The following is a 15,322-nucleotide window of genomic DNA, read 5'->3' on the forward strand; positions in this document are numbered from 1 at the left end:
TCTTTACAAAGTTTTAGTGAATACACAGAGTATATCAGACTATTTTTTTTAGTTGCTTTGCTTTGGGGTCACACATTGTGATGCTCAAGACTTATTCCTGGCAGGGATTAAATGACACTATGGGATGCTCAGGACTGAACCTGGATTGGCCATGTACAAGTCAAATGCCCTCCCTGCTGTACTATGGCTCCAGCCACCAAATTATCTGGGAAGCTCAGTAGCCATTAGACACAGCAACCGAGCCATGGATGGGTCAAGAGATTCAAATGTGAGCTGAGTAGGCCCATGGGGCTGCTGGCAGCAAGCAGGGACTATGCGGACTCAGGGCAGGAGTCAAAGCTCAGGCAGCCAGTGAGAGGGGAGAAGCTGGACCCGGACACACAAACCCCAACACAGCCCTTGCAGTGAGTGACCCTTCTCAGGAGCCGGCCTTCACATTCCAGGGAAATTTACTTCCATTTCTTTTTTGGAGGGGGGGGCGGAGGGGCACATCTGTCCGTGCTCAGGGCTTTCTCCTGGCTCTGAACCCAGCGCTCATTTATGGAGGTGCTCCAGGGATCCCATGGGGTGCTTGCTAATATGATAGTAACTGGACTTGGACATGCCCCTCGGTTGCCTGTCCCCCATAAGGGCAGTTGGACTGGATATGCCCTTGTAACAGCAGGAATATAGGAATATAAGGGAAATATATATATAAATATATATAAATCGTATATATTTACATAACATATATAATATATGTTACATATTAAAAATTATAAGGAAAAAGTTTGACAGTTGAAGGGGGGCCCACGGAAAAGACCAGAGCAGAGCCTCTGGCCCACATGGGGGGCCCGAAGGCCCAGAACCCCCAGGCCTGAGCCAGAGATAATGTGTCATCAAGATGCTGCCTGTCTGCTGTCTGCCTTTATCCCTCATTCTTCTCTCTCTCTCTCTCACACCCCAGGCCTACAGGATTTCCCCCACTCTGAATTATATCTACCTCTAAGAAACCCCTGGGTAGCATAGACAGAAATCTACCCACCCCTTCTTCCCCCCCTACATTTTGGCATCCCTGGGTGGGCACCTCACCCCACCTAGCAACCAGGCCCCATGGGCACCTATGACCCTTAAAGCCCCGGAGCTAACTGCAGTAAATTTGCAGTTTAGTGCAGTACTTTGCAGATGCTAAAGATCAAACCCACTTGGTCACGTGCAAAGCCACAGCCCTCCCCACTGTCCTATTGCTCCAGCTTCTCTGCTTTCCCTTAATCTCCTTAAAGCGACGTTTCTCTAGCACATCAGAAAACTATTTTTTTTAAAAAAAACTGTCATAACTGTCTTTTTTTTTTTTTTTTTTTGGTTTTTGGGTCACAACCAGCAGCGCTAAGGGGTTCCTCCTAGCTCTACGCTCAAAAATCGCTCCTGGCAGGCTCGGGCGACCCTATGGGATGCTGGGATTCGAACCACTGTCCTTCTGCATGCAAGGCAAATGCCCTACCGCTGTGCTATCTCTCCGGCCCCTAAAAACTGTCATTTCAAAAAGAACTTGGAGCAATCAGGTAAAATCTCAGAAGGACTGAACTTATTAGTCTTTGAAGTTAAACAAACAAAACCAAACCAGGGTTCCTGAGAGTCTCCCTGCTCCGGAGTCCAGCCCCGCAAGGCAGCTGGCTTGCCTGGAGCTCAGTGTCTGTCCCTATGCTCACTTGGCACACTGGGCCCACAGCTGAGCTTGAGGACTTGCAGCCCCGGCCCCACCTTTGCTGTCACCCTGACACCAGCAGGATAGAGGGTCGAGGCCGGAGGAAGGTGAAGACCCACAACAGCGCCCACAGAAGCTGGCAACGGACACCCGGTCTCCTGAAAGAGCCACGAGCAGCAGAGGCAGCCTTGCAGGAGGGCTCCAGGAAGGATCCTGGAGCAGAGCCCCCAGGCACACCCCAGTGGGGAGAGCAGCACCCCTGGCCCGGGACTCCCGCACCTCCAACCCCAGTGTGGCCTGGGCCTCCCTCAGCCTGGGCTCCCCGCCACCTACTTTGGCTTTGTCGGCCTGTTTTCGGAGCTCCACCATCTCCTGCAGCAACTGGCCGTTCTCCGCCTGCGCCATCCGCAGCCTTTCCTCGGCCTCCAGCAGCAGCTTCTGCACCCGCAGGGCCTCCTCATGCCGGGCCTTGCTCTCAGAACTGGCCTCCTCGTACTTGGCCTGCAGAGCCTGGCACTGGCCAAGGCTGCTTTCCACCTTCTGCTCCTGCAGGAAGCCGAAGCCAAGGGAACCATCAGCCGGCAAACCCTCCCACCCCCAGCACACACACACACACACACAGAGATGTGAAGGTGAACACACACAAGCATGGCCCCTGGTCTCCTCACCAGATCGGACAGTTGCTTGTGTAGCTCTTGCTTCTCGTCCTCGTGCTTCCGAGCTGCTTCCTGCTGGCTCTGCTCAGCTCGGACGGTCACCTCCCCCAGATTCTTTTGCAAGACACTTGCATTTTCGGTGGCCTTCGTCAGCTTGACTTCTAACTCTTGCACACACCTAGGACAAGTTCCAGTAAAGAGAGGTCTGTTTGTTTGTTTGTTTATTTATTTATTTTTGGTTTTTAGGCCACACTCAGCTCAGAAGTCACTCCTGGCCTGCAGGCACTGGGAACCATGTGGAATGCCAGGATTTGAACCCACCATCTATCCTGGATCAGTCTGTCCTGGATCAGGTGCATGCAAAGCAAACACCCTACCCCAAGGGGCCCATTTTTTTTTCTCATAAGAATGCTTAAAATTGGGGCCGGAGAGATAGCATGGAGGTAAGGCGTTTGCCTTTCATGCAGGAGGTCATCGGTTCGAATCCCGGCGTCCCATATATGGTCCTCCCGTGCCTGCCAGGAGCAATTTCTGAGCCTGGAGCCAGTAATAACCCCTGAGCACTGCCGGGTGTGACCCAAAAACCACACACACACAAAAAAAAAAAAAAGAATGCTTAAAATTTTCTAGTACTTCAGGGCCGAAGAGATAGCACAGCGGTAGGGCGTTTGCCTTGCATGCAACCAACCCAGGATGGACGGTGGTTCAAATCCCGACATCTCATATGGTCCTCTGAGCCTGCCAGGAGTGATTTCTGAGCATAAAGCCAGGAGTAACCCCTGAGCGCCACCAGGTGTGACCAAAAAAAAAAAAAAAAGAATGCTTAAAACTTTCCAGTACTGGGCCTAAAAAAGATACCAGCAGTGATTTTTGTTTGTTTGCTTCAGGGTCACTCCCGGCTCTGGACTCAAGAATGGCACCTGGAAAAGGCTCAGGGGACCGGTGCTGGGGTTGGGACTCGGGTTGTCTACATGCAGGACAAACACCCTTCCTGCTGTATTTTTTTCAGTCTGCCCCGTCAAGAATGATTTTTTTTGTTTTGGTTATTTGGTTTTGGCACACACCCAGCAGCACTCAGGGATTCCAGGGATTCCTCCTGGCTCTGCACACAGAAATTGCTCCTGAAAGACTCGGGGGACCATATGGGATGCTGAGGATGGAACCCGGGTCTGTCCCGGGTCGGTTGCATGCAAGGCAAATGCCCTACCGTTATGCTATCACTCTAGTCCCAAGAATAATTTTTTTGTATTTTGTTTTTGGGCCACACCTGATGATGCTCAGGGGTTACTCCTAGCTCTGCATTCAGAAATCACTCCTGAGCATCACTGGGTGTGGTCCCAAAACAACAAAAAAATCCACTCTTGATGTGCCAACTATTAAGAGGGAAAAATAGAGGGCGTGTGCCCTGTCTTGCAAGGGCCAACATGGGTTCCACCCTGGGATCCCATAGGGTTGCTGCAGCATCGCCAAGAGTGACCCCTGAACACAGACCCAGGTTAGCCCCGAGCACCACTGGATGTGGCCCAAAAACAAACAAACAAGAAAGAAAAGCCACCACAGTGCCCGGCTCAGAGAGTCCAGGGTCCGTGCCAAGTGTCCTGCCCTCGGTAACACACCCCAAAGTGTTTCAGAGCCAGTGACAGGCCCGGCCATTGGTAATTTTCCTGTCTCCAATGGCAGGTTTATGACATTGGACTCTCGGGTCCCTCAATTGGCTCAGGGTGCACTGAGGGGATTCTGGAAGGGCAGACATGGAATCTTCACCACAGAATGTTCCAGAAAGCTGCCTCCTCACACGCACCTTTCTTTCAGGCGTAGCTCGTCATTCAACCTTGACAGCTGAGAGGAACTGTCCCCCGACATTTTCATGATCTCTGCAATCTCGTTCTCCAACTTGGTCTTCGCCTTTAGCAGCTGCTCTTCTCGCTCATCTCTCTCTTTGAATTTGGCCTCCATACCTGAAGGAGGAGAAAGACGGAAAGAGAGGGAGGGAGGAAGGGAGGGAAGAAAAGAGGGAGGGAGGGAGGGAGAGAAGGAGGGAGACAGAAAGGAAAGAGAAAGAGAGAGAGAATGCACATTGGGGCATTGTAAGCAACTAACTGGCTTTGTGTCCCAGGCCTCACCCAGAGAACTCTCACTGATCAGGCCCAGAAGAAGCTTTTACCTGTCAACGTCTCCTGCAACTTCCCCAGCTCCGAAGACAGTGCGGTGAACTGCTCCTCTTTTTGGTGTAACTTGCTGATGGTCTCTATGGAGGAGAAAGTCATCGGTTGAATCTGTTTTGCACAGTGAGGACTCCCAGAATTAGACCGTCTATCTGAGCTCTGAGAGGGAAATTGGGGGCCACAGGCAGATAAAAAGTCACTCTAAGGGGCCCAAGCGATAGCACAGCAGTAGGGCATTTGCCTTGCACACGGCCAAAGTAGGACGAACTTCGGTTCGAATCCTGGCATTCCATACAGTCCCCCGAGCCTGCCGGGGGCGATTTCTGAGTGCAGAGCCAGGAATAACCTGAGAGCCACCGGGTGTGACCCAACCCCCCCCCCCCCAAAAAAAAGGCACTCTACGTTTGAAACCCTTGACTAAGGGTCACACCAGGTGAGGGATTTTGAGCTTAACCTAGTTCAAGCCTGTTTGAGCCACAGTTTCTCCATTCCTGGACAGTTCTATCTCCCTAGCTTCTAAGAACCTTTCTTTTTGGTTTGGTTTGGTTTTTGGGGGGATGCTTGGAGCTTACTCTGGGTGCTGTGCCCATCGAACCCAGTTTGGCAAAAGAGCAAAGCAAGGCCAAGTGCTCCTCCCTGTCCTACTGCTTATTCACAACCTTCAACTCAAAGAAGAATGAAGTCGAGGGGGCCAGTTCCGGGAAGTGCAAGGGTCGTAGAGCCCCAGTGCCTGGCGTCAGGCTCAAGGGAGCAGGAAACCTCTGGTCCCACATCCCAAAGCCCAGGAGTGCCCCATCCGCTGGTGCCCACCTTGCATCTTTGTCTGAACAGAGCCCGCCTCTTCGGAAGCCTCGGCAAACTTCTCTTTCTAAAGAAAAAAAGTTGGACGCTCAGAACCATTTCCAGCCAGTTTCCAGTCAGCGCCAAGCCCCGCAGCCAGTGGTCCCCATGAGGGTGCACCATTATTCGCAACACTATTTTTCCCCTCACGTGAGCCTCAAGAGCACAGTGTTGGGCTAAAGGCAGAGTCAAGGGTGCATGAGTGTGGCCAACCTGGTCTTGTCACGTTTCTGAGCCATGAGCAGCCACTGGTGCAGCAGGGAGTGACACAGGACCCCCTAATAATGTGCTTCTCATGGGGCAGTAAGAGAGAGAAATAACATGAGGAGGCAATGGAATGGAGAGGGATCAACCAAACCCCATTTTAAGAAACACCCCACAGCCCCAGGAGGCAGGGCCACCATAAGCCTGAGGAATGAGTGGCATGGTCATGCAGTGTGACCTTGGCATGTGTGTCTGTGAACCAGCATTAAAGCACACGCATGTTTCCTGGGTTCTGTGGACGTGTGTGTGAATGCTGCACATGTGTGTGTATCCTGGGCTCTGTGGACATGTGTGTTATGTGTTGTGTGCACCCCAGGCAGTAGACATTGCATGTGAGTGTATGCGTGTTCATGTGGTCCAGCACACAAGGCTGCTTACTGGGATGCAGCATGAACTTGTCTTCTGTGCCATCTCAAGGACAGACCGTCCCTTCTAAACTGCCAAGTTCTGAAATGCCTGGTTTAGGGGATCCCAGGAAGCAGCCCCAGAATTCAGGTGATGCCACCTGGTACTTCTGGACTCACATGGCTCCCTGATGGTGCTCCAGTAACCAAGAACCCCCAAATCACAAGCAAGCAGAAGGCTCTGTGTGAAGCCGCGTGAGAAATAAAAGTCATAGAACCAGGCCACTGCAGACCAGGGAAACCGAGGCCAGGTCGAGAAACACCTACCTTTGATATTCCATGGGAGGTACACAGAACCCCTAAGGCCTTGACAGCCGAGGCCAGCACCATCTTCGTGCCCCCAGCACTTCTGAGCACCAAAGCACCAAAGGAGGCCAGAGGCCAAGTCCCCTCCAGTACTTACCAGAGCCTGAAGCTCTTTCTCCAGGGCCTCTTTGACTCGACTTGCTTCCCCCAGGCTCTCCTGCAGGTGACTAAGGGCTAACTCCTTCCCCTGCAGCTCGCTGGCAGCACTACTGGCCTACACGGGGACGGGGTGATGCGATGGGACCGGAGGAGACGCACAGGCATGGGGGTGGGGGAAACAAAACATGGAACACGTATGAGAAAGACACATGCAATCGAAATGAGGTGGGGAGAAGTGGGAGATGAACGGGCACCGTCTCTTCACATCAAAGAGCCGAATAGGCCACACGGTCAGTTCTGGTGGGGGTGTTTGATGGTAGTTCAACACAGCCCAAACCAAGGGTTTTTCTAGAACCAAATTTGGAACAGTGGCATGAACCAAAAAGAGAAATGGTGGGGGGGGGGGGGGGTAATTTGTTGGAAAGATTCACCCTCTAGGGGCCAGGGTGATGCTCCCGGTGCTGCAGCACAGGGCCGACAAGCACAAAGCCCAGTGTGTGATCCCCAAAAACTTGCGGCTGCTGTGGAGGCTGCCAACAGCAGGCCCCGAGAACTGAGCATAGTAAATAAATGCACACAGCCAGACACACTATTGCCTGAAGTGCCACACGGTGGGGGGGGGGAGTTGAAAGAAACAAAGAAATAAAGAAAGAAGGAGGGAGGGAGGGAGAAAGAAAGAAAGAAAGAAGTAAAAAAGAAAGAGAAAGAAAGAAAAGTAAAAAGAAAGAGGGGGCCCGGAGAGATAGCACAGCGGCGTTTGCCTTGCAAGCAGCCGATCCAGGACCAAAGGTGGTTGGTTCTAATCCCAGTGTCCCATATGGACCCCGTGCCTGCCAGGAGCTATTTCTGAGCAGACAGCCAGGAGTAACCTCTGAGCACCGCTGGGTGTGACCTAAAAACCAAAAAAAAAAAAAAAATAGAGGGAGGGAGGGAGGGAGGGAGGGAGGGAGGGAGGGAGGGAGGGAGGAAGGTAGGGAGGGAGGAACGAAGGTAAGAACGAAGGAAGGAAGGAAGGAAGGAAGGAAGGAAGGAAGGAAGGAAGGAAGGGAGGAAGGGAGAGAGGGAGGGAGGGAGGGAGGGAGGGAGGGAGGGAGGGAGGGAGGGAGGGAGGGAGGGAAGTAAAAAAGAAAAAGAAAAAGTAAAAACGAAAAAAGGGGCCGGAGAGATAGCACAGCGGTAAGGCATGTTTGCCTTAGATGCAGAAGGACGGTGGTTCAAAATTCTGGCATCCCATATGGTCCCCCGAGCGATTTCTGAGCCTGGAGCCAGGAATAACCCCTGAGCACTGCCGGGTGTGACCCAAAAACCAAAAAAAAAAAGAAAGAAAAGTAAAAAAGAAAGGAAGGAAGGAAGGAGGGAGGGGGGATGGGAGGAAGAACAAAAGAGGGAAGATGAAGGATGTAAGGAGAAAAGGGGGAAGATAGGGGATAGATTTGCTTTCGAAATTATACAATTTCTGGGATTTAAAATCGAGGGATTTCAACATTTAATATAATAATCATTATGTATTTGGGGGGATAAATTTGGGGGGATAAACAACCAGTGTTGCTGCTCAAAGTTCATCCCTGGCTGGCACTGGGAACTGTGGAATAATGGGGCTCGAATCCAGGCTAGCCACACACAGAAGGCAAGTGCCATCCCCGCAGTCCTATCCCTTGGAACCCCAAATTGACAATTTTGAATCCAAACAGACAGCAGCCACGAGACGTTGGTTTTTGTGAAATCGTGGTATCAACAAGCTGGCCAGCCATTCGCGATTAACGCTTCAAAGTTTCAGACGCTATCTCTAGGAACAGGTCGGGCCTGAGAAGAATTCTCCCCTTTTGTGCCTCTGTCTATCCTGACTGCACCCTGGAACCCCACGACTCCCTCTTCATGGCCAACAGAGCAGCTTCTCCAGCGAAAACACCCAGAGTGCTGGGCTAGCCATCTCTCCACCCAAAGAGCAGAGAGGGATGGGGGACAGTAGCATTCCCTCTGGGCCTCTAGGAGGACAAAAAAAAGCATTTCCAGGATTCCTGAGCAAGAAATGTGGCTACCAAAAAAAAAAAAAGAAATGTGGCTTCCTCTGCCTTAACCCTGAACTCAGCTCCCAAGCCCTCCCTCAGAGTCAGAGCCTGCTCTGAAGCATCGCCAACATGAGCCGTCATACCCTCTGCCAGCAGGAAGGAGTCTTGGAGCAAGGTCTAAAGGGTGACACCATCTCTACTGGGGTGGGGGGGGGCATGTGGCAGGCAGTTAGACATGGAGGAGTTCCAGGCAATAAGAATTTTTTGAGGGGGCTGGAGCAATTGCACAGTGGTAGGGCATTTGCCTTGTATGCGGCCGATTCGGGACAGACCTAAGTTCAATCCCCGCATCCCATATGGTCCCCTGAGGCTGACAGGAGTAATTTCTGAGGGTAGAGCCAGGAGGAAACCCTGAACACCTCTTGGTATGACCACCCCCCTAAAAAAAAAGACCAAAATAAAAGCTAAGTGGGACTGGCGAGGTGGTGCTAGAGGTAAGGTGTCTGCCTTGCAAGTGCTAGCCAAGGAAGGACCGTGGTTTGATCCCCCGGTGTCCCATATGGTCCCCCCAAGTCAGGGGCAATTTCTGAGCATGTAGCCAGGAGTAACCCCTGAGCATCAAACAGCTGTGGCCCGAAAACACAAAAACAAAAAATTAAATAAATAAAAGCTAAGTGTGGCCCAAAATATAAAAAAAAAAAAAATCCTACTCATCTTTCACAGAATCTACTCTTCCAGAAGGCTGCTGATGGGGCCGGAGCAACAGCACAGCAGCAGGGCACTTGACTTGCACATGGCTGATGTGAGATGAACCCAGGTTTGATCCCCAGCATCCCATGTGGTCCCCCGAGCCTGTCAGGAGTGATTTCTGAGCACTCTCGGGTGTGCCCCCCAAAAAATTTTTTTGAGGGATGGGTGGGTGGGATGGGGGACTCTGTGCTCAGAAACTGCCGTGCAGTGCCAGAGACATTATGCCACTCTGGCTGCTTCTTTGAAAGCCTCAGTAGGACCCAAACTCTGTGACTGGCGAACTTGTTAGCACCAAGCGTAACCATGTGCACCCAAAGTACAGGATGGCGCAGGGAGAGAGATGCCAAGGAAAGGGCAGGGGGCCGGGAGAGGAGAAGATGGAGGCCTGGGTACAAACCTTGTCACTCTCAGCCCGCTTGGCCTCCTCTAAGTCCTGAATCTGTCGCTCGGCTGCCTGCAACTGCTGCCTCAGCACCTCTGTTTCTGATTTACCTTCGTTTTGGGCCTCCTGGAACTGTGAGAGCTTCTCTTCTGCGGCCCGGAGCTGCGCCGTGAGCTCAGCCACGGCCTGGCCTTGCTGGCCACATGGGGCGTGCAGCGCCTCCAGTTCCTTTACCTTCGCCTCAGCCTCCTGCAGCTTGTTCAAGGCGTCCTCCATCTCCACCAGGTGCTGCTCCTCTGCCTGGTCCAGCTTCGCCCGGGCGACCTCCAGGCCACTCTCCTTCTCCTGGAGGACCTGGCGCAGCTGGGCCTGGAGTTCTCCCAGCTCGGGGTCCTGCTGGTCCCCCAGCCTCGTCCCGGCTGTGTCAGCGGCAGCGGCGCCCAGGCCCCGGCTGAAGGAGGCCTTGAGCTCGCCCATGGCCTGCTGGTGGGACGCAATGGCCGTGTCCAGCCTGGACTTCCACAGCGTGATCACGTCCGAGTTCTCCTGGTCGGCCCGCTCCAGCTTGCTCCTCAGGGACTCATTCTCCCTGGACAGCTTGTCGGTGGTGGCCTGCAGGGCCTGCATCTCCTGCCGGTGGGCATCCTCACGGCCCCCCAGCTGCTCCCTGAGTTGGGCCACCTCCCGCTGGTGGTCGGTGCGGGCTCCGTTCAGCTGCTCCTGCAGGGAGCTGATCTCCTGCAGCAGGGAGAGCGACGTGTCCACGTCTCCCGATGGCCTGTTGGACTCCAGCCGTCTCCGGAGCTCGGCGGCTTCCTGCGCCCGCAATGCCAGGTCTTTCTCCAGCTCCATGATTCGGGACTTTTCAGAGACGGTGGCCACCTGGGAGGGAGAGGAAGGGAGAGGGAGAGGAGGAGAGAAAAGGGAGAGGGGTGAGGGAGAGGGAGAGAGGTTCAGAGACACAGTACCCTCACACTCTCTTTTCCAACTGCAGAAAGATTAAAAGTAAGAAGTGAGGTCTGGGGCTTCTGCAAGTTCAAAACCAGTCTTAGGGACAAAACACTGACACAGAGTTTAACTCGCTTCTTTTCCCCCTCACAGAACTGCCATGGGGCAGGAGCAACCTTGGCTTCACAGGCTAAATCTGACAGGGACTGCTAAATTCTGGGGCTCGCCGGCCAGCCTGGTCCATCTCAGGCAGTAGCTTTGGCAAGTGACTCCGATGGGCCTGATTTCACACTCGGCCCAGACAGTCACAGCAGCCGATAGGCGGGGGGCCACAGAGGCCAGAAATGGTGGTCAAGGAGTGGTGGGGTTCCCAAAGGATCAGGGATCTAAAATCACCAACCCGCTCAGGGAGTGGAAAAAGAAACTTGACTAAACCTGTCAACGCGGTGGGGAAATCTAGGTGGTTTCCCTCGACAGACACCAGCGAGAACCGTGAATTTCTCCCTGGATTTATCCAACTATCTGTTCATGTGAGCACCTGAACATTTTCAGGGGTGGGGTTGGGTGGCCTGACCCTCATGCCCACCCACAGACGCTGCCCTCCCTGTGGGCACAGGCTCAGAGGGGGTCCCAGAGTTTCGCAGAGCACGGCCACTGTGGACAGCAAAAACCTCAACTCATCTAGCAAGGATCACTCACTTAAAAACTTTTTTTAACAACAATGAAAAGAAAAATGTAGGGCCAGACCCGTGGCACAGTGGTAGGGCGTTTGCCTTGCACATGGCTGGCCTAGGACAGACTGTAGTTTGATTCCCTGGCGTCCTATATGATACATCCAGCTAGGATCTATTTCTGAGCGCAGAGCCAGGAGAAACCCCTGAGCATCACTGTATGTGGCCCAAAAACCAAAATCAAAAAAAAGAAAACCAACAAACAAAAAAAAAAAAAAAAAAAAAAAAAAAAAAAACAGAAAACAGAAAAGAAAAACGTAGGGGCTGGGGGGCCGGGCGGTGGCGCTAGAGGTAAGGTGCCTGCCTTGCCTGCGCTCACCTTGGATGGACCGCGGTTCGATCCCCCGGTTTCCCATATGGTCCCCCAAGCCAGGAGCGACTTCTGAGCGCATAGTCAGGAGTAACCCCTGAGCATCACCGGGTGTGGCCCAAAAAACAAAAAACAAAAAAAAAAATGGGGCCGGGAAGGTGGCGCTAGAGGTAAGGTGTCTGCCTTACAAGCGCTAGCCAAGGAACGGACCGCGGTTCGATCCCCCGGTGTCCCATATGGTCCCCCCAAGCCAGGGGCGATTTCTGAGCACATAGCCAGGAGTAACCCCTGAGCGTCAAACGGGTGTGGCCCAAAAAAAAAAACAAAACAAAAAAAACAAAAAAAAGAAAAACGTAGGGGCCGGGCGGAGGCGCAAGAGGTAAGGTGCCTGCCTTGCCTGCGCTAGCCTTGGACGGACCGCGGTTCGATCCCCCGGTGTCCCATATGGTCCCCCAAGCCAGGAGCGACTTCTGAGCGCATAGCCAGGAGTAACCCCTGAGCGTTACCGGGTGTGGCCCAAAAACCAAAAAAAAAAAAAAAAAAAAAAGAAAAGAAAAACGTTTTACCTGCAACTGAGAATCCAAGACTCGGAGGAGTAGCCCCCCTTTTCTGCTAAGCAACTACTGGGGACCTGATCTTTTCTTTAACCCCAGGCCTTGAGGCACATAGCAACTTCCAAGTGGGGTCTAAACCCTCCTGCTGAATCCAAATCCCTCTGAGCTCGGGGACAGTGCTCACGATCTCGTGTCTGGTATCTCTCACTCTGTTTCCAGTAGGGCAGACAGGGCCAGGGCGAAAGCCCAGTGGTAGGGACTTTGCCTTGCACAAAGCTGACTGGGGAGAACCCCGGTTTGATCCCCAGCATCCTATATGGTCCACTGAGCCTGCCAGGAACGATTTCTGACCGCAGAGCCAGGAGGAACCCTTGAGCGCTGCTGGGTGCGGCCCAAAATTAAAAAGTAAAAAACAAGGGGGCTGGAGAGATAGCACGAAGGTAGGGCGTTTGCCTTGCATGCAGAAGGACGGTGGTTTGAATCCCGCCATCCCATATGGTCCCCTGAGCCTGCCAGGAGCGATTTCTGAGTATAGAGTAAGGAGGAACCCCTGAGTGCTGCCGGGTGTGACCCAAAAACCAAAAAAAAAAAAAAAAATAAAATGAAATAAAAAACAAGGGGCCAGAGCAGTAGCACAGTGGTAGGGCATTTGTTTGCCTTGCAGCTGACCCAGAATGGACATAGGTTTGATCCCTGGCATCGCATATGGTCCCCCCAGCCAGGAGTGATTTCTGAGCACAGAATCAGGAGTAACCTCTGAGTGCTGCCAGGTGTGGCCCAAAAACCAATAAACAAACAAATAAATAAAAACAAAATAATCCAGTAGGGCAGACAGGCTGGAGTACATGGTATGTGGCAGACGGGGGCAACGAGACAACTACTGGGAAACACCACTGACTCAGAGCACTGTGCTGGGAGCCCCCAAAAAAGTCAGGGCACGGCCGGGCAAGTTGTGAGACCCTCCACATTGCTGCTACGGGGGCCAACACCAGATATCCACAGCCCAGGGCACGGGCCAGAAAGGGCCGCAGGAGACCAAAATGAAGGGAGCCGGGGCCATGCCACTGAGCACGTCAGGGCTGATGGTCACCAAAAATCCACTTGGTTCAGCTCCAGACAAGAATTCTTTCAGGGCAGGGGCCGGAGAGATAGCATGGAGGTAAGGTGTTTGCCTTGCATGCAGAAGGTCGGTGGTTCAAATCCTGGCATCCCATATGGTCCCCTGAGCCTGCCAGGATTGATTTCTGAACGTGGAGCCAGGAGGAACCCCTGAGTGCTGCCAGGTGTGACAACCCCCCACAAGAAAAAAAGAATTCTTTCAGGCTGTTTCCTAACCTGGGGAGGGGGAGGACCAGGGCTCATGGCCACAAAATCAAAGAAAAACCATGAATAAGCCCAAAAACTCCAGCATAAAACTGTAGAGAGGACTGAGGGATAGCACAGCAGTAGGGCATTTGCCTTGTACATGGCCAACCCGGGACATATCTGGGTTTGATCCCTGGCATCCCATATGAGTCCCTCAAGCCTGCCATGAGTGATTTCTGAGTGCAGAGCCAGGAGTAACCTCTGAGCACTGCCAGGTGTGGCCCCAAAACAAAAACCAATAAAGGCTATGGAGAAAAAACCTGTCTCAGAACAGGTTACTTTGGGTGACAGCTCATCAAACTGGCCACTGCATTTCTTCCTCCCTCCTCTTCTCCTCCTCCTTGCCAACAAAGCTGTCTCTGAGGTTGAGGTACCAGGACACAGCGCATCACCGCCCAGGCCTGGGTTTTTCCCTCCCCCATATACTGGAGTCTTTTGAGTCTGGAGCAAATGGAGAATGTTTTCTTTCTTCTCAAGATTAGTGTTTAGGGGAAGAAATAGAGATTCTCTCGATTTGGAGCTCGCTTAACTATAAAATGAGCCATCACAGATATACAATTACTGTGAAGATTCAACAAGTGAATCCATGTAAAACATTTGAAATGGTGAAATTTCTACCTGTGTGAATAATTCAAAACACCTCAACCCAGATAATCATGTTTTGTGTCAGAGAGAAACTTGAGAGAGTTTCCAAACCTCAGTGTTTCCTGCTGGGGGGTGAAGGACTCGGACTCAGACTTATCCTGCAGTTCCAGCAAAGCTCCTGGGTGGGCTTGGGGCACAGACACCAGGCCCGGGAGCCCAACCCAGCTCCAGCCTTCTCCTCAGATGTTGACCTAAACTGCCCGTGCCAGAGGGGAGCCTCCCTCCACCTTCCTCTCAGGTCTCCCTTAAACTCAAGTGACAGTGGGTGGTGAAGAGCAGTGCCTGGCAGGCAGCGATGCAAGCGGGGTTTGGAGACAGAAGCCAGTGGCCTGGCCCAGTCCGCACAGCGAGCGGGCTGGGAGCTGCTTCGGGAGAAGCTTCTGTTGCCCATCTGACCAGGGGACAGTTCAGTGACAGGGCCAGTGAGTGAGCCACAGTGACAGGAAGCAGGGAGAGGCAAAGGAAGCGAGAAAAATGGAGGAGGGTAAAAGTGTTTCATTGGTGGTCAGCAGAGCCTGATCTGGGTAGGCCGGTGGCCCAGTGGGCAGGCCCCAGGCTAGAGGTCGCTTTGATGCCTGGCTTGGCTCAGGGCCCCAAGCATGGCTGGGACATCCAGGAGAGGCCCCTGAGCACCACCACTGGGTGTGACTGTCTCAAAAAAAAAAAACAAAAACCCAAAACTCTACCAAACTTCTAGTGCGCCATCTCCCCGCCTGGAAGGACAAGGAGCAAGAGCTGATGACGAAAGCAACAAAATCTCCTGGAAAAGTCCAGGGATGGGGAAGAGAACCTAGAATGATGGGCTCTGTGTGTGTGCATGTTTACACTCATGTGCATGTGTGTGTATGTGTGCAAAAAAACATGGCCCAGGGTCCTCATACCCAGAACCTCCATCGCTGCCTCTGCCCTCCTGGAACACGCGTCCCTGTGGGCGCTGCTCTGGATTTCTGCAGAGTTCACTAGAATGAGGCCTTTCACAGGGCCAAAGACAGGCCCCACTGGGGCCATGTGTGCTCACAGACCCATGTGTCTGAGCTCAGGGACCCCCATGAGGCCGAGAACAGACTCGGGCCCGGGACACAGGCTCGTGTCTCCGAGGTGTCGGCCACAGGCACCCTGCGGCGGGCCGCGTTAAATAGTGAAAACCATTACCCTAGTGTCTTCTAACTCCCTCTGGAGTTTGTCAGCTTTGGTCTTTTCAAAGAGCAGG

The 15,322-nt window shown here is 52.9% G+C and overlaps 1 protein-coding gene across 1 annotated transcript in view; it reads right to left on the reverse strand.

Moving 5' to 3' along the window:
• Positions 1–15,322, reverse strand: part of CLIP1 (CAP-Gly domain containing linker protein 1) — a 315,265-nt gene that overhangs the window by 268,563 nt on the left and 31,380 nt on the right. The window contains exons 9-15 of the mRNA XM_049767747.1: positions 9,575–10,441; positions 6,417–6,533; positions 5,316–5,373; positions 4,505–4,588; positions 4,142–4,298; positions 2,353–2,518; positions 2,018–2,230 (exon numbers count right to left, since the gene is read on the reverse strand). Of these exons, the coding sequence (XP_049623704.1) occupies positions 2,018–2,230; positions 2,353–2,518; positions 4,142–4,298; positions 4,505–4,588; positions 5,316–5,373; positions 6,417–6,533; positions 9,575–10,441 (1,662 nt within the window). The remainder of the gene's footprint in view (positions 1–2,017; positions 2,231–2,352; positions 2,519–4,141; positions 4,299–4,504; positions 4,589–5,315; positions 5,374–6,416; positions 6,534–9,574; positions 10,442–15,322) is intronic.

This window comes from Suncus etruscus, chromosome 2, assembly GCF_024139225.1.
Source record: "Suncus etruscus isolate mSunEtr1 chromosome 2, mSunEtr1.pri.cur, whole genome shotgun sequence".
NCBI classification, from domain to species: Eukaryota; Metazoa; Chordata; class Mammalia; order Eulipotyphla; family Soricidae; genus Suncus; species Suncus etruscus.